Genomic DNA, 23,506 nt, shown 5'->3' with positions numbered 1-23,506 from the left:
GAGCAGGAATGTTGATAAATTTATAGAAAAAATCCTAGCCCGTCATCGGGAAGTCTCTCCCTCGCGGTTAATTATCAAGCAAATACGAAAGGCAAATTCAATTAAAAAGTTCAACTCAGCGGAGTCGAGTGTGTTTACAATTTACAAGAGAAATAAGTATTCCGTTGGTTAAACAAGTTTTAACGCTGTTTCGGAATAGTTGCCCGTATAAACGTCAGAAGAATCAAAATGCGAGTGGGTAAGATTCTCTCTTATTTCAGTTGGGATCATCAGCAAGAAGAAATCGCAGGTCGGCCCAGAGAGGGGGAGCAGGGGGTTTGCTTCGCGAAGCACAAAAAGCAAAACGTCCCCGTAGAGTTTCGCAAGCCAAGGCAGTAGGAAGAAAGTAGAGGCGAAGTATATGCTGCTTTCTCGAGAGGATGATGGTGTTGGATAAGGAGCGTGGTGGTGGCGGAGAGGAGGAGCAGCAGCCGCATGGCAAAACGAGGAAATTCTTCGTCGGGGGTTGCAGAACCTAGAAGGAGTAGATAATTAGACAAGTAACAGTGACTTACCTCCCTCGACTGTCTTTATCTCTGTCTCCTCTCCACCGCATCTTGCTCTCGCTCATTCGGAGGTCCGCAACTCTTCGTTGTTCTTCGTCTCTCTGCTCGATTCTTCCTTCCTCTGTACATAGGCATGTCTGCATCTCCTTCCTATTCCAGCCGCCCGTATGCTCTTTAATTAAATGTAAGCACCGACTTACCTCTACGATTCTCAGCGTGCCTCGATCCCTTTACTCAGATACAGAAACACACCAGCAGCAGCAGCAGCAGCAGAAGCAGAAGCAGCAGCTTACCCAAGTTCTACTTTGCTTCTTAAGGCGCTAGGATATCAGCTAGCGTAAAATACAACAGCTCGTGCAGAGCGTTCGGCAATACACACTGCCTTCGCACTGCCAGATTATTTCTTATGCCTATATATATTGGCATGCAATTAAGCGAATCCTACTCTGTGTCTATATCAAATACGATTCGAGCCACAGAGCCCATTCGCTGTCTCTCTGCTGTGTATGCATACATGCGCTTGCATATGTACGCATAACCGCGAGAGCAGTGCGTCCTCGTTCATCCACATCGCATACTCCGCTTAAGAGACCGATGAACGAAGTGTGTACGCTTGAGCACTCCGCCGCCGCATATGCCTGTGTGTTGGTATTAGACCATCAAACGCATCACATTACCATCGAGCTAAGCCGCGATAGGAATCGGATTGATGATCACTTACTGCCTCAACATCGGGTTGTGTATGAGTTAAGCGGTGGGTATAATTGTTTAACTTTTCTATATAGGAAAACTGTTTAATTTTCGGGGTCAGTGAGTAATCGTGGATATTCGCTTTGTTGAGCGAGATTTTCAGTATTTTTGTACTTCGAAGATATACAATTTTGACAATTCTTATTTTTCTGGTGTGACATAATTTTTACTTTCTGGGTTTAAGGTCGTATGGCGGTATATGAAAATGTGTCTCGAGGCCGAGCGTTCGAAAGCAAACGTTCAAACGGCCCGACCTGCGGCGTATCGACGCCCGAGGTTCGCTTTATTTCTCTGAAATATCACCAAACGTACAACGAAATCGGAGTCGCGACGACTGCGCGCAGAGCGCAGACAATGCTGCTCAGGTCGATGTTTATCTCCGGCTTTTTCGCAAACAGATCCGTCATTGTTGAGCTCGGGTTCTAACTTTCTCTAGATAACTCGATATCGGTGAGTATAATTACGTATTGAACAGTGCTCAGACTTGCTACACTCGAACCATAGTTTCCTCTGGGAACCTATGGATCCGGGCATCCGTTTGATTGATCCCCGATTGTGTATTAACCGGATCCCGATCAGGGGAGTTCGACACGAGTTTCCTGTTAGCGGTGAATACCGAATCAGCGTCATCTATCCGAGTGAAATTGCCCAGTTCGAATGGGTTCGTTAGTTTTATGCGGGAGTTGCGACGTCTGCGTTCAGCGTCGGACTGAAGAGAAGATCGTTCGTCATGTTGGTGATCGTTTGAAGAGGCGTCGTACGATTCATACTGCATCAAAGAACTCTGGTCCTCGAGACCTGCCGGCCTGTTTATTTTCCTCGTAATATCAGTACGGCCCGTGTCCTGTTGATCCTGCTCATCTGCCTGATACTCCGAATGCATGGGACGAGCGTTGCTTATTTGATGGGAAGAGACAGCACTGTGGGGAGGCTTGTCATTTCGCCCGTCGAACCTATCATTTCGGTTTATTGCTTCTGGATAGAATCGGCGCGGCGAGGCATCTTCGTTCGATATTCGGGAGACAAGACGTTCCGAGAACAAAAAAGTCTCGATGAAGTTTCTATGGCTGGCCAGAGAGTCCAAGATCCGATCAATCAATTCGTTATAAACGGCGTTTTCGTTCGAGTCAAGCCCCGTTGTCGTTCTCATGACGCGGGGTGAATGAACCACCTTTTGAGTGGATTCTCGAGGGCTTTGGGCACGATTCAACCGTCCTCTATTCTCGAGTAGCGAAGACCCCGGAACCATGTGGACTAAATGCCTTTCACCGTATTGATCAACACCCACGATCAAACGAATATCCGCCTCACCGCGGACCCTTTCCGGTGAACGATGAAGCGGCAGAGCCCCCGGTCGCCGGACCGGCCTAACCGATCGATGTCCTTTAATCCTCGGAATGCTTCTCGATCCGTACTTCCTCCAACGTTGCTCATCGTATTCCCGCTCCTTTCCAAAATAATCTGCGCCATCCGTGCTTTGAGTCTTGCTACCGAGCCAGTTGTTCTCCTCGCTGGGTCTCTCCGCGTCAGCACCGAACGAATGCAAAGCTCCGTTTGCACTCGGTGCCGATCGGTTACTGGCCGTCGAACCATCGTTAAAGAACATATCCGATTGCGGTAAAACCGTCAATTGGAGATCCCACTTTGGCGAGTCCCCACTCGTCTTCCGCTTCACTCTCTTGAGGACCCATTTCACAATTGGATTTCGTTGCTGCCCGCAAGATCCGCAATCCTCGCAATCATCTTGGCAAAAGATCCACTGTTCGTCGAGCATCCGGAAGACATTGCCGCTCGACAGGACCGCGTCCTCGTTGTTTGTAACCGGCAGCAACGAGCCGCCATAGAACGGAGCGTCTTTGATCTTCTTGTAAAGAGCGTCGTCAGGCAGAGGCGATGACATCGTTTTGAAAATAAACTCCCGCAGGATGTACTGCCAAAAGGGTTGCTCCTGGTGCTCGTCCACGGGGTCGGTGACGATCAGTTCCACGATTCCGATCGTGAACAACACAAACTGCGTGACAAATTTTTATCAACGGCCACTCAACTCCATTTAAATTCCAACTACATTCATCCACGCATACTTACCACGATCAACGAGACTTTCTCAAGCCTAGAAAAGCTCATCATGACGCTGAACTTAACGCCGAGCTACCGAATCAATGCGCACTCTCGTCGGGCTTCCTGACGAACGGCCAAGTGTCGACTAGCACACAAAGGAACGAGTCGAGCAAGAATTAACTCTCCACAAATCACCGTCCCCACTTCCTTCGTCGTTAACCAACTCCACATACGTCATGAAGACGCTACCAATGCTATCCACCTCGGCAGCTTATTCTATTTACCTTCCGAAGAATGCCAACATTATTCATCGTCCACTGTGTAATCGATCAGCTGTTTCATACACTGCCATTTGATCTAACATCTGTCAAGATTTTGCTGATCTTACGGGAAGAATAATGCACTGCGAGATTTAAACATTTTTCAAGTACTCCACGGACATTTGCGTGGAGATGCAGGGTGCACTAAAATCAAGGTCAAGGGGCTCATCGCTCATTGCTGAATAATGGACATCAAGAGACAGGGTCGATCTGGGTTACGGAAAGAGCGTGGACCAAGGGTGACATCCAGCGAGGAAAAAATCCTTTCTAGACCCAGCAGACTTGGATTATTTTTGCAAACGTAAAATATTTACTAAATTTGTAACTTTTGGGTTAAAGTTACGAAAATGATCGATGTTAATGAGGCTGGCTCGAAGATTACGATGAAAATTATAGTTTCTAGGGACGCAGCTGGACCTTTGAGGCCATAGTAAATATTCATTTTCAATCCGCTCTTCCAATGACATAGCCAAGTCAAAATCGAATGGGCTTGAGAGTAAAGCGGCGCTTCTTCATGACGGTCAACTCGTAAAGCACTTTTTCACGAGTTCGTACTCGGTCGGTGCAGAATCGACGCAGAACTACGTTCACAATACACGGCAAACATGTACGGGTTCGATGTTACAGATCTATGTTTACATTTCGAGGATTTTGGTAACTTGACCGACTGTTGCACGGTTATGTAACACAGTTTCCATCGTATCTCCCAAAAACTTTGGGTTTTGACCACCAGCGGCGTGACCGCGGCTGTCAAACCGTAGACCACGGACTGTTATTTGTTGAATGTTATTAATTTTGACGTTATTTTAAAGAATATAAATTAAAACTGATGGCTCAGAGAACGAAAGTTATCGAATTGTATAAAACGGTAACAATACATTTCGATTCAATAAATAAATAATCGATGGACGTTTTTCCCTTGTTTTAATAAACAATCAATTTTTTACTTTAGTTACTTCACATGGGCAAAGATTATCCTAAAGGATATGAAAACTTTCGTACAAGCTTGAAGAAAGCTTTTTTAAAAAACAAGAACGAAAAAGATCCAGAAAAGATTGATAAAATGATAGCGCACGGCCAATTCGTTGTTAAAGAGATCGAGGCTCTTTACATGCTCAAGAAATACCGCACCTTGAAACGCAGATATTATCGAGAAGTTCCTTTGGAAACGAACTCGGATAAAATTATGTGATTACTGCGATCACAATATGTACAGCTCTTGGGAAATAAAATTATACTGTTTTATAGAGTAATTTTTCGTAATCACTAACTTTTACTGATCCGCCATATCGCTTTATATTCCCCCCCTGAAATCTCGGTTTTAAACCTGCTTCTGCGACTCGTAACAACACGATCGAAACTCGGGTCGGGCATTCCGACCTGTCAGATTTTCAAAACAAAATCTACGGCAATTGTTTGTAAAACTATTGTGCGTAGTATGGTTCAGCTATTTTGAGGACGTAAAAATGGCTGTTTGTATCGCAGTCATCGGCAAAGATGTGAGTTTTTCTAATCATTATAAGATTTTTGCTTGTTTCAAAGGTTTTCAGGTTATGTCTTACAACTAGGTTAAATCAATACTTCTTAGATTCAATATTTCTACTGGAGTTTGTTCAAGGATATTCGATTATTCCTCGAAATTTTAATTTCTACCTTACTGAAGTCATGTCTACAAATCTTTTTTAGAATTCACCGAAATACATCAAGTGCATAGCCGAACAGAATGCGCTTCAATTCCACAACAAAGTTCACACTTCTATCGATATTATAGAAGAAAAATTGAGCGTTGGCACTAAAGCAGCGACTGATACACGAGAATTGTTCTTGGGACTTTTGTTCTCCACCGAAGAACACAAAATGTATGATGATTCATAAAACTGTATGGACTAAAACATTTTGGCATCTCAGAAATTTTGATTTTTCAAGATTACGCTGCCATGAAGTTCTTGTTCGTTTTGGTTAATTTGTTCAGTTTATTCTCGATGGAGTGACTAATTTTATGAGCAAAAAAACATTCATTCAATTCTGGCCCAGCTTCAAACTGATATTAATAAAATATTTTTTTTGCCAGATTTGGATATGCAACGAATACGAAAATCAAATTTGTCGTAGTCTTGCAGTCGACAAATCCATCTTTCCGGGACAATGATGTTAGAATGGTAAATTTTTTATTCTAGTGAAAGAATCTTTGTCGAATCTCATTATTGGTAAACAAAATTGCATTAATTCCATTTTATTACGCTGAAGTTTACAGCAATAGAGCAGTGAAAATAAAAAAAGATCACAATTCTCCAATTTTTTATTATCTCTAAGTTGCAATTTGTAGATTTTCAACCTACATAAATGGCTTGTAGAGTGAAAAGTTGAAGAATTACGAACGTTTTGTTTCATTCATTTTGTTGAACTCCAACCTTCAGTATCATTCCATTTTTATACAAGTTATACTCAAAGAATTGTAATTTAAAACTTCAAGCTCTTTCAATGGAGAATGTATTGCAGATTTTCAGAAAATTACACGTGGCTTATGCCAATGCAGTCTGCAACCCATTTTACATTCCAGGCGAACAGATAAAATCCAGGTAAAAATTCATTACGTTAGTGAGTTTTGCAGTATTTGAAACATAAAGTATCAAAAACAAAACGAATCTTATAAACATTTTTGATTAGTTCATTATTGATGTTGCAGATCGTTTGAGGCCTCGGTGAAGGATATAATGGGTCTATGATTGTTCAAGATATTCACAACAATGAAATTATTAACGAAAGTCTTGGACTTTCTTTTCACCTGATATGTAAATATGTGATTTATGTTCTGCGTAATATATTTTCTCTATAATAATATATATGTGTTGAAACGTAGATCAATTAATTCAACGAGAAGCGATCCTTTGTTTAATTCGATCGGAAATATTCAATTTCCGATCGTTTCCCTTGCTGATTATGGAAGGAGTCGTTATAGGAAATGGAGTCGCTAAACCTATCCTTGTTTCTCGATGACTGTCACGAATTCCATTTAACCCAAAATATCGTAATATATGTTCTTTGGTAATGTGTGCATTCACGTACCTAGATTTCGTAGAGTAAAACCGCAATATTGGCTGCTTTTGGGATAAAAACTGCACCGAAATGAGTTCTTTTTCTCTTCTCTGATCAGTGACCTCGACAACCTCGAACACACGATTAACTATTGCTTTCCGAATTGACCGCCACGAAACAGCGCTTTTGTTTACTTCTCGGAAATCCTATGTACTAGGTACCCTGTTTCCGGGAATTACTCTGCCGTCTGCCCGGTCTGCCGGTCTCAGTGGTCGCTCTATTTTATATACTTATTTTGTAAATACAACAGCAGTGAAAGAATATATAAAGCCACAAACAAAATGCGAGGAATTGCGTTAATGTGGACTAAAAATCTGAACAAAAATCTTATAAATAGAGCAATAATGGAGAATTATGGTGTTCGAAATCGAATTGCAAATTTTCAAAGTTTCCCATGTCAACTTTCACATATAATGAAACATGATCAACAATCCAATAATTTTTTAAATGTAAATAAACGAAATTTCACAACGACGCAAATATTGTTAAAAAGTAAAGATAAGGAAAGGAAGAAAAATCCTGGTAAAGTTCATGTGGACCTCAACGAGCTAGCTCAATTTATTGATGTCGAAAAACTAACCTCAAATTTCGAGAGTTCAGTGGCCGATTTGAAATCGAATTATGTCAAACATTTGACTCTTAGGTCGACAACTGGTTCGATCGAACAAATTCCTGTTCCTTTTGATGGACAGGAGTACTTATTAGAAGAGCTGGTTGAGATCGCTCGTAAACCCAAAATGGTTGTACTCAACGTAGCTTGCTTCCCGCAAGCGATTCCTGACATATTGAATGCTATTAGTAAGAGCGGCTTGAATCTCAATCCGCAACAAGACGGCACAACTATTTTCATTCCCATACCAAAGTGAGTTTCATGTCGATCTGTTATCACTGCTAACTTTTCAAGTCTTAAATATCCAACTATTCAAACATTCATGCTATTGAACTTGTTTTTAATGTATATTATTCATTTAAACTATAAACTACAACGGTTCATTGTTCCCTTAAATTTGTATAAACTATCTACATTTGGATGAATCAAATCAAAATAATCTTTAATTCAGATATCGATAAATCTGACAACCTTCTAAAAATTAGGATTTGATTACTATTTCAGAGTTACAAAGGAGCACCGAGAAAGTTTGTCAAAAAATGCTAAAGTACTGTTTTTAAAATGTCGTGATGGAATCAAAGATACCAGAAGTAAAGAGATTAACAATCTGAAGAAGTCGCCATCTCTTTCTGAGGATGCCGTTCGAAGAGTTCAGACACAAATCGAAGCGTTGAGTGAGCAGTTCATAAAAGATGCAGAAAAGATTTTTGAAACTAAGCAAAAAGAATTACTGGGCTTATCAGATTAGAAACTTCATTTGCCTTTGGTAATGAACGTGTATAAAATTTATTAATGAATATGAAAATTCATTTACAAACGTTGATGTTTTGGAATTTGTGTTTTCATCCCACCACAGCCAAAAACAAATTTTTTGTATGGTAAATTTATTTTGTACTTTCTTTATTTCATGTATATTTTGATAATCCCTTGCAGAGATTTTCAACTGCTGTACGAAGAGTTGTAGCCTCATGAAATGCGATGCTCAGCCGCAATTTATTTTTTGATTCCCCCACAAGTGAAAATCGTGCTCCAGGAATCGCTGTTACTTTGAATTCCTCTTGACACCACGCGACGAATTTACCACCATCACAGCCTATTCAATTAATTATCAGTACATTAACATTTTTTTATCCTCAATTCATAATTTAAGATTTTGAAACTGTAGCAAAGCTTTTGGATTCTTTGTAGGTTGCTCTGGCGATATGAAATTCTCTGACTTTTCCTGATTCGAGGAACATTTTTTTGCCTTCTTCCGGCTAGGATAGTTTTGGTCAAAGGGAACTAATTTACGCAAATGTCATAGTGAAAAATGTAATTACCTTTGGGTAAGTGAATCCAAACAAAATACCCACCATTGGGCTTACGATATGAACAGCAACTCGGCAATAATCGATCGAGGACCTCGAAAACGACGGCCAATCGTTCCTAAAATTAAATAATGTAGTAATAGTGAATTCACGACGAGTGAAATATTATTTTCTCCAAAACCACAAACCTCGTATGTTTTAATCAGTAAATCGAGGAATTTGTCTTCGATGTTCAGATGCAGTAGGCTCGCGATTAATCCAGACACATATTGATTCGCTCCACCTCCACTTTTCATAATCCCCCTAGAAATTGACGGAATTATGAAATGGTTAGACGAATCGAAGCCAAAAAAATACTAACAAATTTATTTTATTCCAGTTCGTTTAAAAAATTGTTGAAAAGTTGACTTACGATGATTTCAAAACATTCGTAACTCGAGGCCCGCTCTCAAGCCAACCAAATCTTATTGCTGGAGATAAAATTTTTGAGAATGATCCATTCGATATAACATTTCCTCCTTTATATCCAGGGTCGCTGGGCTGATCGTAGAAGAATAATCTGTGAGGAGGTTTTCCCCCACCGTAGTGCAATAAGTTATAAACATCATCGCAAACCACTACGATATTACTTTTTCGAGCTATCTTTACCAAGCGTTGACAATTTTCTATAGTGGACAAGTAAGACCAGAGTAGTGAGCAAGCCCATGTAAAAGAATAATAAATCAACGAACACAAATACTAAAGCGATAATTTTTAACTCAACCGATGAAATCATTTTGAAAAATCATTCAAAAATATTTTATTTCAACTTTTGCAAAGAATAGCATTTTCACTGATGAGAAATTAATGATTACCTGGTGGGAGGGTCATTCCCGTTGGATTGTGATAAGTAGGAATGGCATAAAACATTGCCCAGAATATTTTATCCTCATTCAACAAGTACGCTTTCTCTTTCTCTTTGTTTATTAATTTTTCCAAGGCATCCAGATCCACTAAGTCGCTTTTCATGGGAACTGAAAATGTCGTCCTTGTCAATCATTTTTGTTTACAATCAATATTCTTCAACACATTGCTGAAGATTTTGAAGTTTCGATCGTTCGAATGCAACGAAAGTTCATTTTTCGTGAGCATCGTTTCGAATTTTGCATTTCGGTTTTAAAATTGACATTATAAGCGACTCTCCAGAATGGTTTATCATTGAAAACGATTTTTTCGATGAGTACTCGGTTTTTTTTACTAATTCTAAAATTGTATATTTTAGTGTCATCGTTATCGTACGAGTTTTCAAGTGTCTGTAAATAAATGTTATCACGTTCTCTTACCAGGTATTATCTTCATTAATGGAAATTGCTTGAAGGCATCAAGAGCAATCATGTAAGTGACTTCTTCGACGAAGATGATGCCATCAGGTGCGATAATACTCGTGAGCAACAATTGCAGACCGTGCGTAGCACCACAAGTCAAAATAAGATTTTCTCTAGCTACTGGATCGCCATATCGCTTCGTTAAAAATTTGCTCAACTCATCTCTGCACTCCCACAAACCCGCTGTTGTTCCATATTGAAAAAGATAATATTTTCCTTCTTTTTCTTCTTCATTCTACAATTTGAAGTATTCTTTAATTACATCATCTCTGATTTGTTACGATATCACGATGAGATTTGTGGACCTTGTCTAAATATAGGAAAATCAAGAAACGTAATAGCGACTCGAGGCCAAATATTGAAAGAAAAGCCGGAGCGAGGCCTGCGAAACTCTTATGTACACGCGGATACGCCGGTCTCACGACGTCATCATTTTTTTTAAATCGTTCTGTCGAACGAACGATTTGCGTAAAAATCTGAACGTTGACGACGACTTTTTTAGTTTTTTTTTCTCTGTTGCAGGTAGATTTGCAAATGTTTTTACGTATTCCAACTCCCGATGAATATCTTCAAGCGGCTTGGTGAAAAAGTTCATAAATTCAGGCAAATTTTTAAAAAACCAATAATCAAGAAATTATTGAGTTCACCATGGAAGAAAATTTGTACTGTTGATTTTTTATCTTTTTTAATAATTACCATTCGATGAGTGGTGGCTTTCATGAACATGTTACTACAGTTCTTCAGTAGGTCGGGTCCTGGAGCTCCAACTGATAAATTAATCACCTTGTTATCGTAAACGTTGAACAATCCTGATCCATCGAACAAGTGTCTCAAGTAGGGATCGTGAATTTGTTCCATATCTTCAAACTATGAAGGAATGAAAACATTTAAAATATTTCATGAAAGTCAAAAAATTAACGTTTTTATCAAATGTTAAGGATGTATGGTACAAAAGTCTAAATAATTAGAAATTGATCAAATTTGGTGATAATGTTCTTCAACATCAAGTGCGAAAACGCAATTTTTTTCAAAATTTTCTTCTGCTTAGTTACCGAGTAATTACGCATTAAAGCAGATTTCTTATGCCCGGAATGTATACCTATATATATGGAAACGCTATGCTTATACACGTGAACTTTAGTGATCAATTACTCGACAACTGTACAGAAGAAAGATCTTAAAAAATTTGTATTGTCAAATTTGGCACTAAAGAATATGTTCACCAAATTTTATAAAATTTTGATCATTTTGAAATTTTTTATGTTTTTACCAAATATCCTTAAGGATTACATTAATTACAGGCGAACTAACAGGACAATTTGACTTTTGTGCCATACATCCTTAAAGAACTTGGAAAAATCATCGATAAATGATCAGTTATTTGATACTTTTCATTATTTATTGAGTGGCTAATACACTTGAGTGAAGATGTAATCAAACACAATATTTACATTTTTATACGTCAAACACTAAATGCCAATTGAGGCTTTACAATGGATTATCAATCGAACGAGAAACTTTACGACAAAAGTCGACGGAGGGAAAAATGAGGAATGAAAATTGCGACTGAGCTGGTGAGTGTCTGATTACACTTTACACTGCTCCAGACATACTGAAATGGAATAATCTTCTGTCAACGTCAAAAGAGGGCGCCGCTCTTCGAACAGCCTAGATATGTTCTGTGGATAAAACGAATAGACTTGCAAACGTGCATTGTCGATAGTTATCTCTGATCAGCACAATCACCACTGCACTCGTAAAATATTTCCAAATCCCGGATTGGCGGGTTTATCATTTCTTTACATGATTTTTCAGATAATTATTGAACGAGAGATAAAAATGCATGACTTGCAAGGCACTTTGAGTCGCTTAACAATCGGCATGGAAATTTGAATCTTTGTACGCAATATAAATGTCAAGCTAGTCCGCTTTTCTCTTACGTACTCTTAATTAACCCTGGTTGCGCGTTTACGATTTTGTTGAAAATTTATCACAGTCAATCGCAGCGTTTTTTAAGTATTTGTTTTTTTCGGGCACACTGAATTCCTTTCGTTGGGATGGCTGGCAGCAAACTGCACCGTCTTGTGTAACGATAATCGCTCGATTACAAATTTTTTAGTACGCTCGGTTATTACTCCGCCAAGGCTCTTCGTCAACGCTATATTCATCATCGAAATATGTCATTTGAATTACACAGTGTATGACTATCCGCAATGAAGAGAAAAAACCGTCTGCCCAATTTGAAACAATCGCTAAACACACTTGTCATTATGTTTATTGAAATAATGTAACGATGAATTTTTTTTTTGTAGAAATTTAAAAAATTATCACTACAGAATGGTTAAGGTTGATCCTCTGCGACAGCCCCAACCAAAAGTTATGTACTGTCAGCATATTAAAAGGCTTGATAATTCGTTCGGATCGTAATCAATAACTTTGTAAAGACCCTATATACGTACTCGGTGCCAGCAGATATAGTACAAATATCATTTGCTTTCGTAAAATTTATTCTAAAAGTATTTTTGATCCGACATCGTGAGTAAATTTTTTGACGGAACTATCCAGGTTACGCTTCAACACACAGAAAAGGTTGTCTATACAGACGACATTCGCTTGTTCGCTTGCAAAATATATCGTATGCAGCCTAAACCTTCGTACTTCCCGAGGCTATATCTGTCAAACTAGATGGTCAATCACCTTGATTTTTTTTCACAATATCTGTGATATCCTGCTCTAGCTCCTCCTCGTTTTTTATAAACTTCCTAATTTTAGTACTAGCGGCAGAATTAATAATGTGCCGTTTGCTTATGCATGGTCCATATGTTACGTGTTAATTGAGTCAACTTCAATTACATATATCTCGGGTTCGGGATGGTTAAAATTTTATAGAGGTGTTGTTCATATGTTAAACAATACGTATGCCAAATTTAAATAATTTCCTAATTTAACTGTCTCGTGGAGGAACCACCTTAAGCATTTTCTTTATCTCACTGAACCAACAGCGTTGATTGTGCATGAACTGTCGAGTCGCATTATTATCGATACTCCGCGAGTAATATAACAAAATCAACATAGAAATTGTCCTGTTTGGAAAATTATCAGACCTCCAAACGCTCCACAATTTTATCGAGACGCAGATAACTGGAATCTTATCAAAATGCAATTGCACCAAGTCATTGAATCTCGAAAAGCCTGCTGTTATTGTTTATACATCCGGAATAACGGGACTCCCGAGAGGCTCATGCACTCGAACAGGATTTTTCGAAACGTCCCCGTCTGGTGTGAAGCAAGGAAAATTGCTGAGCTGGCGATTTCAATGAAGTTTTCTCCTCTCGCATAGGAACCAGGCAAAGAACAGAGCCTGCTCGAACTCGTGAAAAAATACAAAGCACGATAAAAAATTTTATCCATTGCTGTCCAGCGCAAAAATTTCATTGACTATTTCTATGGCACGAGAAAAACAATTGAATCGCAAGGTTAAGAATTACGAATGTTCTTTATTACAAGTATTTTTTAACGATATGTATAACAATATTTATATTTACACAAATATATATTGAAGGTTTATGCGCGTTTACACACCAAATGCACACGATGTTACAGAACCAAAAATTTCTATCTAATAACAGGATGAAATTGGGCTCGACCATTTTTTAAGTATACGATAAGTGTGATTCGTTGAATATATTTTTTCATGCTCACGAAGTTTCACATCGTCGCAATCGCAATAAGATTAAAAGTAAATTTACAAAATTCTTTATTCCGTGATACCCTCATTAATTTTCATTTCATCCTCTTATTAATCTGCATCATTTTGAATCAACAAACTAAAGGTTTTTATCTCTGAAACACTCTGTGAAAATGATTATATTAACCACACAACGATATAAAGTAAATTTATACTTTCCACCCTCCTCCCTCATTCAGTAGTAACATGATGACGAATGAAATTTTTTACACCGAATTTTCATTTCGTTAATTCCGTCTGACCGACCTTTGCTTGATCACTTTATGCATTTTACAATATTTTCTTTTGCCTCGATCGTTTTCCATCGGTCTGTATAAAAAATTTCTGGAAAAAAGTTCAGTCTGACACTTTTTTTTCTTCGAGAAACCAAGGACTGCAAGATTTTGTTTTTCGTTTCGTAATCTTAGGCGATGTATATATATTACAGGGAAAAATAAATGATAATTATTGTTATCGATATTATTATTAACAATAGTAGTAGAAATAATAATAATAATAAAAATAATAATCAGTAACACTTAACACAATATACATGGTACGTATTTAATTTATATTTTATCAGGGATAAGATACTGTTTGGTGGAAATGGCAAAAAAAAAACTCTGAGTAATGATTAGCCTGTGAGAGTCTTCGTTATATAATATCAAAAGTCGATTGAATGTTCATTTTCTTTATAAATATGATTCATAAATGACGAAAATGACTGATTTCAGTATTTTTTATAATGTGTGAGTGCAGCCAATGTGACTTGCTGCTGTGGGGTAAAACTCTCAATCTTTTCGTACTTCGTACGTGTGGCGACTGGGTTTTGAGTCCATTTCTATTTTCATATTAGCTGATTTTTGTTGATTGTGGGGCTTTTAGTTCTCGAGTATTTTTTTGTTCTTTTGTAATTTCCTTGAAACAGCATGGCACTTCCTATCCTACGATTCGATTGCGGCAGAGTCTCTCGTCAATAACTTGCGCGTTTTTTTTGTTCTTTGTGCTCTGCTTAATAACGAATGATTAGTTTCGTATTCTGTAGCGTATTTAAATAAAATAAATTTTGTTTGTTCTATTCAAGTACTGTTCCGTTCTCGTAGAGAATTTACTTAAAGTAGCTACATTATTAACTATCAGTTTTCGTTTGTTTTTTATTTTTTCATGTTATTTACAAGTTTCGCGTACAATTAGTTCGTCGTGAGATGAAACTTTTGAAAAATTTCATATTTAATACCAATTTGATTGGTTCCTCAGAGGCGATGGCATGAAAACGTCATTTGGTTGCACACCATACGTTTTCTCTCGCGTGCCCAGTCTGTACGGAAACTCTTAACCATACACGGTAGTTAAGTAGAATAATTCACTATTGCATATTTTTAATTCTCATTCGTAATGCCAAATTCTCACGTTTTTATCTGAGCAGCTCACATGATGATTATTTCCTTATCAAAAGTGTGCTCGCAGTAAGATAAAAAGGGAAACAGTAATAATTTAACCGCGAGATTTTAGTGCTTCATACTTGTTAAAAGTTTTCTCGGTCTCGTGTCGAGGAAACGTATAATAAACCTATCACAGTCAGCGGCGGACCACACGAAGTTCTCTGAGCGTGTGGCTGATAATTAAGTTTGCTTCAAGATATATAAAACGTAATTTTAAATATAGAAATGCCTCGTTACATGATTAATACCGATATTTTAGACCGAGTACATCTTTTGTGTTTCTTTTTTTTCAACTTTTTCAAAATTCATTCCACACGCCCTAAAATCTTCGTCGCATAATTCATTTGCCTTGAATCGCTCTATAAAATCATGGCGTACATTGTTGTTCTCTTGTGAGGAGATCGTCCAGTAAACACGAGCGATGCGAGTAAAAAAAAAAATATATATATATATATATATATATGTATGTTTCATAATTCATCATATAAAATCGTATATTGCGTCAATATTGACGCCTCATTTTGAGAGAGAGAGAGAGACATATACATATAATTATTGCTTATCCGAACTAAACGTGTTCTAAGCTCTACATTCGATTTAACGCACGACGCTCCCAATTTATTATTCATTATTTACAAGCCACAACGAATGGCACATTAAGAATATTTTTGCACTACAGTTCATCGTATTTCCTTATTTATACCGTTTTTGTGTTTGCGCGTCCATATGTATACGACTGTACAAGAAATACAATATGCTTACGTGGCTGGATGCGACGTCGTTATTGAATAAGACGTATCAGCATGAACCACGAGACTTTTCGATACTAAAAACAAACGAGTTCGTCGAGAAAACCTGCCGGAGGGATAAAAATGCTTCGTTGGTTTCGTGCAAATTCACTTCCACAGAAATTCAAGTCCCGGAGCATATTTTCGAACAATTTAACGAGAAAATTTGAGCATAATCGATAAAAAAAAACAACAATTTTCGTTGGGAAAAGCTCAAATACCGTGGAGTATTGACATTCGGTATTGATTCGGCACCTGATAGGGCTGAAAATTGAAGGCACCGATTTTGAACTCTTCTTGTACCTTTTTTCATCGGTAGTTCTCAGCACTGATATTTCGTATAGTTTTTCAGTGTGTATGTGTGTGTGTACGCGCGCGTTTATTTGCGTTTGTGTATATGTTTGTTGTTCATTAAGTCTAATCACAATTGAACACGAACTTCGTGGGTAACGTCCTCTAAGTACTGTAAAAGATAATCAGGGAGGATCATAAATCAGAGAGGGAGAGGAAATAAAGAGACCGGAAGGCTCTCAATTTTTTCGTTTCACACCCTGTTTCACCGGGGCTCGATTAGTTTAGCGATGTTTTACAGAACGTTTCTCGAGCCTGAGTTCTCCCTCTGTAATTATTGATTCGAAATAAAAAAAAAAAAATAGTCGGCTTTTTATCTCAAACCGTTGTCTCGTTCTTGCGCAAAGGTTTAAGTGGTTGCAGCTCTCTTTGCAGCCTATCAAAGTCATTGTAGTACTCGTGATCCGATTCCTCTTCTGAACTTCTTTGCCTCACTTGACAACCGAACGCCCCGTTAGTCAGAACTTTGTCGAGGTCCGGTGTCGGTATACCGAGCGGCTGGGGAGTCAATGGCCCATCGTCCTGCGACATTATGTACTCGGGATTGTCCAACGACGTTTTCCCCGGAATCGTCAGAAAATTTGGATATTTTCGATATCCGTTGTTCAATCTCTTTGGTTCCGGTTCTGGAAATGAAAATAAAGTTGCAGAGATCGAAGGGACAATGTCAGCTTTAAGGTTGATTTTAATCCGGGCCTTCAACGTACCAGTCGGTTTGGAATCACCGATGAGATCCATGTACTGTGTCGTATTCGTGGGTAACTGAGGCGATGGCATGAGATAATCATCCTCATCCAGTGGTAAATCGAGCTTCAAGTTGCCCACTTGTGCCTGTTGATGGGTCGTATTTATTTCGGGCTCGAAACAGTCGTCAGTAACGTCACAATCTGAAATGGAACGAGAGCGACCGATAAAATCGACGGTCCGACAAAAAATAGTAACGGGAAGATACGAATTCAGACTTTAACTCGATTCTGCATCATTTTGAAACACCGTTTCGTTCGGATCCAGTGTTTGGGGATTTTCAATGCTTCTCACCTCTAACGCCGACCATTTTCAATGGATCGGAACAGTATCTCGAGCTCGAACCATCTGAAGTGACAACGTGGCCGCAATGCCCATTCGGATGCGAGTAGTGAGCGTGATGTAAGGAATTACCAGGCTCGTGAGACGTACTTCCGTTTGCTCTGGAAGTCCCGTACCTCAAGAGTTCCCGGTCCCAATTCTGTTGGTTCTGGGGAGTGGGCGAATCGGCCGCAAGGGAAATGCCGTTAGGCCAGCAAGCTTTGATCGGCGTATTTGGTGGAGATCCGGAAATACTGGATGCCGAAAGACCAGCTGGAAGAGGAGCTCTCGACTTTGGTTGCAGATATTCATCTGCATCCAAGAGTGCTTCAGGCCCATCCATACCCGATGCTAGATTACGGATCATCTCTTTTTCGTCCTGTTGGAACCAAGAGGAAACGAAAAACATTATGAAAGTTGTAAAAATGACGATGCGACTGAATTTTTATTGTGCGTCCTGAGAGGGAAATCTTACCTGCAGTGTATACGAAGGTAGTTTCATGTTCTTGTCGCCCTTAATGGCCAAGTACCGACCCGGGTCTCTGGCCATTTTGGCAAAATCGTCAGCAAGCTCTTTGAAGCTCGGTCGTGATTCGGCATCCAGCATCCAACATTTGATCATGATCATGTAAACATCGATCGTACAAATGGTCGGTTGTGGTAATCTCTCGCCCTTCTCCAACAACTCCGGCACATTTCTCGCCGGTACGCTTTCGTAAGGTCGTCCTCCGTAGGTCAACACTTCCCAAATGGTGACGCCGAAGGCCCAAACATCAGATTTGTGAGTGAAAACGCGATGTTGTATGCACTCGAGCGCCAACCATTTGATTGGCATTTTGCCACCTGCAGCTTTATACTGTTCCTCGTTGATGTCGAGTAGTTTCGCAAGCCCGAAATCAGTTATCTTGACGCAATTCGGCGTCTGAACGAGAACGTTTCTTGCTGCCAAATCTCGATGGACCAATCTCCGACCTTCCAGATAAGCCATGCCTCGGGCGATCTGAGCACACCAACTCAGCAAATCCTTGGAGCCAATTTTGTCCTTGTAAGTCCTTACAAAATCGAGCAAACAGCCCAACGGCATCAATTGCGTTACCAGCATCATCTGTGACGTCATACAAACCGCCAACAACTGTAGAAGATTGACGTGCTCGACACTCGCCATGATGTAAGCTTCGTCAAGGAACTCTTTAGAAGTGTTCGCTCCGGTCCCATCGTGCAATACTTTAATGGCGACCGGAATCTTCACGTTTTCACCTTCAGGAACCCAAACACCTTTGTAAACATTGCCAAAAGCCCCGTATCCCAATATACCACCTTTTCTCATCTCTTCCTCTTTGATTATTCGCAATTTCGCCAAATTTGGTTTCACTCCGGTGGGCCTCAGGGGCTCGTTGTCGTCCAAACCGGTCATAGCCATTGTCATTTTGACCGTGTTCTCTTTCGCCTTTGTTCTTATTCGCCACTGACACATTATCACTGCAACTATAACGAGAAATACTACAACAACGATTCCGACCCCTATCAGTATTGCTGGTTGGATTTCGCTCTCCAACGTAAAGCCATTATGATCGTGGAGCTCGCGAGAGCAGTAAGGGTCTTTTTCGACTGGAGATATCTTGAAGGGATATTCTTCCGGACACGTTTCAGTGCAGTTGAACGATGTTTCGTCGTCAACGGTACCGTCGTCCTGAAATGATGGAAAAAAATGCGTTTTACTTAAGATCTCAGTGCTCTATATCCAATGACTCGAAAAGTAAAGCCACGATTTCGAGATCCGTAAGAATCATTATAGAATTTATATTCACCAAATATATTTTGAAGTTTCGACACGCGTGGCATTGGTTAGCTCCAGGACCGTAACAACTTCTGCACTCCGAAAAGCACGGTATGCACAATTGGGTATCAGGCACGACGTAATGCCCAGCAGGACACTCGTCATCGCACTGTTCCCCTCTTTTGTACTTTGTACATTGCTGACAGACTTGCTCGTGGATTCCGTAACCCGTACAAATTTTGCACCGAGAGTGGCATTTCTTGCAAACGGCATATCCAGCCTGGCTTCGGAGTTCTCCTTGTTCCTGGGGATTGACCCACTCGTAATAGTAGCCTGGAAAGAAAATACTCTCTTATTGAATTCATTCTATGCGAGAGAAATACTGGACAAATCGTCGTTGATTGCGATCGAGGTCCGGTCCAAGACAAAGCCCGAATAGAAGGGATCAAATTGATCGATGCAGCTCAAAAGCTACGGCGGTAGCTTACTCACCATCCGGACAAGGTTCGACCTTGTGTAAGCATCCCTTAGGCATGTGACCGTTCATTATCGCTTTCTCGCAGCTATGACATCCGTTTGAACCAATGTTGTTTTCAGGTCCCTCACAACCGCCGACACAATTGTCGTGACAGTGTCTGCATACACCGGCCTTGTCGGTGTATTTCGATGCTGGACATTCGGGCACGCAGAATGGACCATCTCGCACATGTTTGCACTCCTGGCAATCTCCGGCGCTTGGTCCATAACACGTTCCATTGCACTCTTCGTGACAGTGCTTACATATCCGTGATTCACCTTCCGCCTTGTAAATGCTGCAAAAAAGTTCAACAGTCAACGTTAAATTACTTATGGAAACGGTCGATTGCTGTTTTCTTTAAGGGAGCTGCTTCTCTTTCGATTATTTTTGCATTACAGTATCCAGCATAACAAAATACGATTGTATTTTTTTATTTACCTCGACTCCACGATCTACGTCAGCACAATTGACATCACAAAGTACATGTTACTGTTTCTAAGTATTTTTTAATGATCAATTATCCAATGAGCAGATCAATGATGGAGACTCACCCAGTGATCGATGTACAATCTTCCAAGCAGACGTTCCCGAGTTGAAAGTTTTTACACGAGAGACACTGCGCTGGTCCAGGGTCCCAGCATCCCTCCTCCGAGCACTGACTGTCACAGACGAGACCCTCCTCGACTATAGAGTGGAGAAAAAAGCGATTAAGAATTGTTGCTGGTGATTGGTCGGCGTGAGAATTTCAAATAAACAAAGACAACTTACTGCAAATCGTTTCGTTTTTGTTGTTTTGTAAAAGAATCTCGTGCTCTGAGGATTTTTTAATTTTGCTCCAATCGATGCTCTGGGCGTAACAGAGATTTTTGTTTTCCAGAATGGCGATTGTGCCGGAATATATTTTCTTCAGTGAGCTAAGCCCGAGGGATACCAGAGGCGTTTTAACGATGTAGAGCGAGGCAAAATATTCTGTGAGAGTTCGGCCACCGATGACCTCGAGGTTGCGGAAATACGATAAATTCTTAAAATCCTTATGATCACCCTGGATATTCAAAAATCCAGTGATCTCTTTGAGCGTGCTAAAAACTTCGAGTTTATCGGGATGCATGGCTTCGTAGCGTGGCCCAAACGTGAAGTTCGTATGGATGTGTTGGAAGCCCTCGAAACTTTGGTCCAATATCGTTATCGAGCCTTCGATTATAGTGCAATCCTTGAAACTGTCGATATTACCGGAGTGCACTTTGTCAACGCCCATACAAGTTTTTGGGCACGGGCCATCGCAAGGCACGCACTCGCCCGACAAAGCTTTTTTCTTCGGTGGACACGATCTGACACACGCGCCATTATCTTTGAGCAAGTGTTCCGGACATTTTCTCACGCAGGTTGCACCGTAAGCGTATTTCCCATCAGGATTCGCTTCCCACGAGTATGTCGTTGGATTGTACCTGCCAAATCAAATAGAACCATGAAGATCGAGTGATTGTGAAACTTTTTTATACACCAAGTCTGCTCTTGTCCTCCCAGCATTTTTTCGCCCCATATCTTTGTCCACTCCGGTTACAAGAGGAAGGCATTTACAGGAAAAAAACTGATAATTTGGTTCAAACGTTCGCGTGTGAGACTCCGAACGTCTCGAGGAGGGTTGAGACCTTTTCTTTCGACGAAATTCTTCGGGAAATTGCAATGACCCGAGTCTTTGTCACTCCTCTTTTCTTCCTTCGCAATCCCACTGAATTTATCGCTACAAAAAGGGCACGCGGATAACTTTTATTTTTAATCGAGCGAGTCTACCGTGTCCGAAAAATCGACGCAAGGGTACAGCTTCGTCGAAGATTCGTCAGCCCTTCGGGCCGAAAGAGAGAAGCAAAATCGCATCGAAATTTCAAGCTTCGTATTGCCAATCTTTTCACATCCAATCTACGCTCATATACGTACGAATCCATGCGCACTTACTTCTGCATTGGTGGACACTCCTGAGTGCAAACCCCATCGTCGAAAAAGTTCTTGCAAGCGAGACAGTCGCTCTGTTTCGGACCGGTACAACCGCCTGCACAAAAAAGGTGACAGCAGTCCCGGGGATTCGGACCGAAACACCTGCCTTGCCAACACTGCGGCGAACAGTTCGTCTTGGAAAATCTTTGACAATTTTCGGGCCCCTCACCCCAACATCCTTGCTCACAACTCTTGTCGCACTCCGGACAAGACCGTTCCGGCGACGTGAAATTATAGACGTAAAAGTATCTCCCAGCTGGACCTGTTATTATCTCGTCCCAGTGAATCGTTTTGATGTGACAGAGGTTGTAGTTGTTGTACATGCCGACGCTACCGTTGAGAATATCTGGTCGAATAAAAACACAAAGTTGGTCAAAACGTCGCGCGATCGCGAAGGACGAAGGGGAATCATTTTGAAAGCCGAAGTCGAGGCCTCGTGACGCATTGGAAAAAAGATGTCGATTTTTTGAAAAATTCTCGTCTACACGCTACTGAAAATATTCCATCTTTCGACAGGCTCGAGTATCTTCGTCCAAGACTGAGTGCCAGCAAATTTGCATATGTTCGTAAGTTTTAACTGTCACGATTTTTCGAGACTGTACTAAAGGATAATTTACCTCTAAGAGCGGGCATTTCGAGGTTGTACATTTGGCACATCGTGACGAAAAGGGCGAATTCGACGTCGTGTATATTGAGCTTAAAGAGTGTTCTGCCCCGTATAATCTGCAATCTCGGCAATACGATTCGTCGAACGTCGACATGACTGATGAGCACGTAGCCGGTGACCTCCCGTATGTATTGAAGAAAGCTGAGATCGAGGGTTTCGTTTTGGAGCCACGTGATCTCCAAATTACCGTCGACGTAAGTACAGTTGGTGTACCGGTCTCGAAGGTTTCTGTAATGATGTTGCTTGTTCGAGGGTACGGAAAGCCGGCCATTGGTGCCGATGCAAACTGCAATTCGGAGAGAAAAAATTCCATTATAATTCGTCATTAAAATCGTTAACGATCGGAAGAAAATATAATTGAGTTGGCTTAATTGGTGATTAAATGAAAAATAACGTGTTAAGAGGCCACGATTCGAAAATGTTGATCGTTCGGCAAATCGAATTGCTTGAGTTCAATTTTCCCAGCGGTTCGTATCGACAAATTTATCAATGCGATTTAACAGTATAAAAACAAAGTGTTTTTCGCATTTGGAACGTTCGCAAAACAGCAAGCAAGTGCGGGACACGACAATTTGGGGAATCGTGTTATTCCCAAAAAAGTCAATTCCAGATGCTCTCAAAATAAGCGATTCGAGCTCGTTTCGCGAGGCTCACATTTCCGAGGCACGCGCGAGAGTGACGTTGTCGCGTCCCAATTAAAATTCTTCTATATGCCGCGTTTGAACTCGAGCCAAATTAGGATATCCGTTCGATCCGGAACTCGTCGATTGCTCAATAAGTGCTCGCCACATTCGAATTTCTCGCCAGCCCCACGCACAGACACCCGAAGCCTCGTGTACGAACGAGTCTTGGGAGAATTTCCTCAATGTCCACGTTGGTAAAACTAATCGTAGCGAGTTTCGAGGAGAAAAAAATGACTGAGGGCCCTTCGTGTAAAACACGAAGGCCCTCAATACTTTTTATCGAATGTCACGAAGCTTATTGGCTCATAAAATTACCGATTACGGGAATCAGCGAAAAGGGAGACGGGGAGAAAGTCGTGGTGGTGGTCGCGCGTGCCGAGCGTGCAGCTGTGGATCATTGTTGGATATGAAGAGGGCAAGAAAAGAGAAATAATCGAACGGAGAATA

At 40.4% G+C, this 23,506-nt stretch overlaps 5 protein-coding genes and 1 long non-coding RNA gene across 9 annotated transcripts in view; 2 read left to right on the top strand and 4 right to left on the bottom strand.

The window, feature by feature from the left end:
• Positions 1–6,835, bottom strand: part of LOC122412609 (uncharacterized) — a 56,137-nt gene extending 49,302 nt beyond the window's left edge. The window contains exon 1 of the long non-coding RNA XR_006261397.1: positions 6,740–6,835. This is a non-coding gene — a long non-coding RNA (uncharacterized lncRNA). The remainder of the gene's footprint in view (positions 1–6,739) is intronic.
• LOC122412604 (uncharacterized) lies at positions 1,353–3,477 on the bottom strand. Its single transcript, XM_043422289.1, has 2 exons — positions 3,381–3,477; positions 1,353–3,306 (listed from the first exon to the last, which is right to left on the bottom strand). The coding sequence occupies exons 1-2, from the start codon at positions 3,420–3,422 to the stop codon at positions 1,783–1,785; spliced, it is 1,566 nt and encodes a 521-aa protein (XP_043278224.1). The 5' UTR covers positions 3,423–3,477; the 3' UTR covers positions 1,353–1,782.
• Positions 4,892–6,514, top strand: LOC122412608 (trafficking protein particle complex subunit 2-like protein). Its single transcript, XM_043422293.1, has 5 exons — positions 4,892–5,172; positions 5,360–5,532; positions 5,745–5,832; positions 6,173–6,252; positions 6,360–6,514. The coding sequence occupies exons 1-5, from the start codon at positions 5,140–5,142 to the stop codon at positions 6,397–6,399; spliced, it is 414 nt and encodes a 137-aa protein (XP_043278228.1). The 5' UTR covers positions 4,892–5,139; the 3' UTR covers positions 6,400–6,514.
• Positions 6,836–6,928: 93 nt separating the features above from the next.
• Positions 6,929–8,200, top strand: mRRF1 (mitochondrial ribosome recycling factor 1). Its single transcript, XM_043422292.1, has 2 exons — positions 6,929–7,631; positions 7,884–8,200. The coding sequence occupies exons 1-2, from the start codon at positions 7,051–7,053 to the stop codon at positions 8,125–8,127; spliced, it is 825 nt and encodes a 274-aa protein (XP_043278227.1). The 5' UTR covers positions 6,929–7,050; the 3' UTR covers positions 8,128–8,200.
• Positions 8,142–12,118, bottom strand: LOC122412605 (2-aminoadipate transaminase-like). 2 transcript variants are annotated; one of them, XM_043422291.1, is made up of 8 exons: positions 11,995–12,118; positions 10,747–10,917; positions 10,009–10,285; positions 9,541–9,699; positions 9,099–9,351; positions 8,875–8,989; positions 8,699–8,804; positions 8,142–8,472 (listed from the first exon to the last, which is right to left on the bottom strand). In XM_043422291.1, the coding sequence occupies exons 2-8, from the start codon at positions 10,906–10,908 to the stop codon at positions 8,285–8,287; spliced, it is 1,260 nt and encodes a 419-aa protein (XP_043278226.1). In that variant the 5' UTR covers positions 10,909–10,917; positions 11,995–12,118; the 3' UTR covers positions 8,142–8,284. The 2 variants fall into 2 exon arrangements, with proteins under 2 accessions (XP_043278226.1, XP_043278225.1); XM_043422290.1 differs by lacking the exon at positions 11,995–12,118 and adding an exon at positions 11,502–11,651.
• A 1,409-nt stretch (positions 12,119–13,527) lies between these two features.
• Egfr (epidermal growth factor receptor) overlaps positions 13,528–23,506 on the bottom strand; it is a 95,563-nt gene continuing 85,584 nt past the window's right edge. For all 3 annotated transcript variants that reach the window (XM_043422278.1, XM_043422277.1, XM_043422276.1), the window contains 10 exons: positions 22,327–22,662; positions 21,671–22,055; positions 20,486–21,162; positions 20,269–20,401; positions 19,693–20,012; positions 19,232–19,533; positions 17,899–19,113; positions 17,397–17,802; positions 17,066–17,245; positions 13,528–16,984 (listed from right to left, as the gene is read on the bottom strand). In XM_043422278.1, coding sequence (XP_043278213.1) covers positions 16,677–16,984; positions 17,066–17,245; positions 17,397–17,802; positions 17,899–19,113; positions 19,232–19,533; positions 19,693–20,012; positions 20,269–20,401; positions 20,486–21,162; positions 21,671–22,055; positions 22,327–22,662 — 4,262 coding nt within the window. In that variant the 3' untranslated portion in view covers positions 13,528–16,676. The remainder of the gene's footprint in view (positions 16,985–17,065; positions 17,246–17,396; positions 17,803–17,898; positions 19,114–19,231; positions 19,534–19,692; positions 20,013–20,268; positions 20,402–20,485; positions 21,163–21,670; positions 22,056–22,326; positions 22,663–23,506) is intronic.

This window comes from Venturia canescens, chromosome 6 (genome assembly GCF_019457755.1).
Source record: "Venturia canescens isolate UGA chromosome 6, ASM1945775v1, whole genome shotgun sequence".
Lineage (NCBI taxonomy): Eukaryota > Metazoa > Arthropoda > Insecta > Hymenoptera > Ichneumonidae > Venturia > Venturia canescens.
Note: the sequence above shows the minus strand (reverse complement) of the source record. Positions and strands in the feature narration are given on the sequence as shown.

What these genes read in the sequence shown, in the direction of transcription:
- LOC122412608 (XM_043422293.1), top strand. Translation starts at nt 5,140, where the DNA reads ATGGCTGTTTGTATCGCAGTCATCGGCAAAGAT. An exon ending in TCCACCGAAGAACACAAAAT is followed by an intron (nt 5,533 to 5,744) that starts GTATGATGATTC and finishes TTTTTTTGCCAG; the next exon opens with ATTTGGATATGCAACGAATA. An exon ending in GGCGAACAGATAAAATCCAG is followed by an intron (nt 6,253 to 6,359) that starts GTAAAAATTCAT and finishes TTGATGTTGCAG; the next exon opens with ATCGTTTGAGGCCTCGGTGA.
- LOC122412604 (XM_043422289.1), bottom strand. Translation starts at nt 3,422, where the DNA reads ATGATGAGCTTTTCTAGGCTTGAGAAAGTCTCGTTGATCGTG. An exon ending in AGAAAGTCTCGTTGATCGTG is followed by an intron (nt 3,307 to 3,380) that starts GTAAGTATGCGT and finishes TTTGTCACGCAG; the next exon opens with TTTGTGTTGTTCACGATCGG.
- LOC122412605 (XM_043422291.1), bottom strand. Translation starts at nt 10,908, where the DNA reads ATGGAACAAATTCACGATCCCTACTTGAGACACTTGTTCGATGGATCA. An exon ending in ATTAATGAAGATAATACCTG is followed by an intron (nt 9,700 to 10,008) that starts GTAAGAGAACGT and finishes CGACATTTTCAG; the next exon opens with TTCCCATGAAAAGCGACTTA. An exon ending in TACTGATTAAAACATACGAG is followed by an intron (nt 8,805 to 8,874) that starts GTTTGTGGTTTT and finishes ATTTAATTTTAG; the next exon opens with GAACGATTGGCCGTCGTTTT.
- mRRF1 (XM_043422292.1), top strand. Translation starts at nt 7,051, where the DNA reads ATGCGAGGAATTGCGTTAATGTGGACTAAAAATCTGAACAAAAATCTT. An exon ending in ATTTTCATTCCCATACCAAA is followed by an intron (nt 7,632 to 7,883) that starts GTGAGTTTCATG and finishes TTACTATTTCAG; the next exon opens with AGTTACAAAGGAGCACCGAG.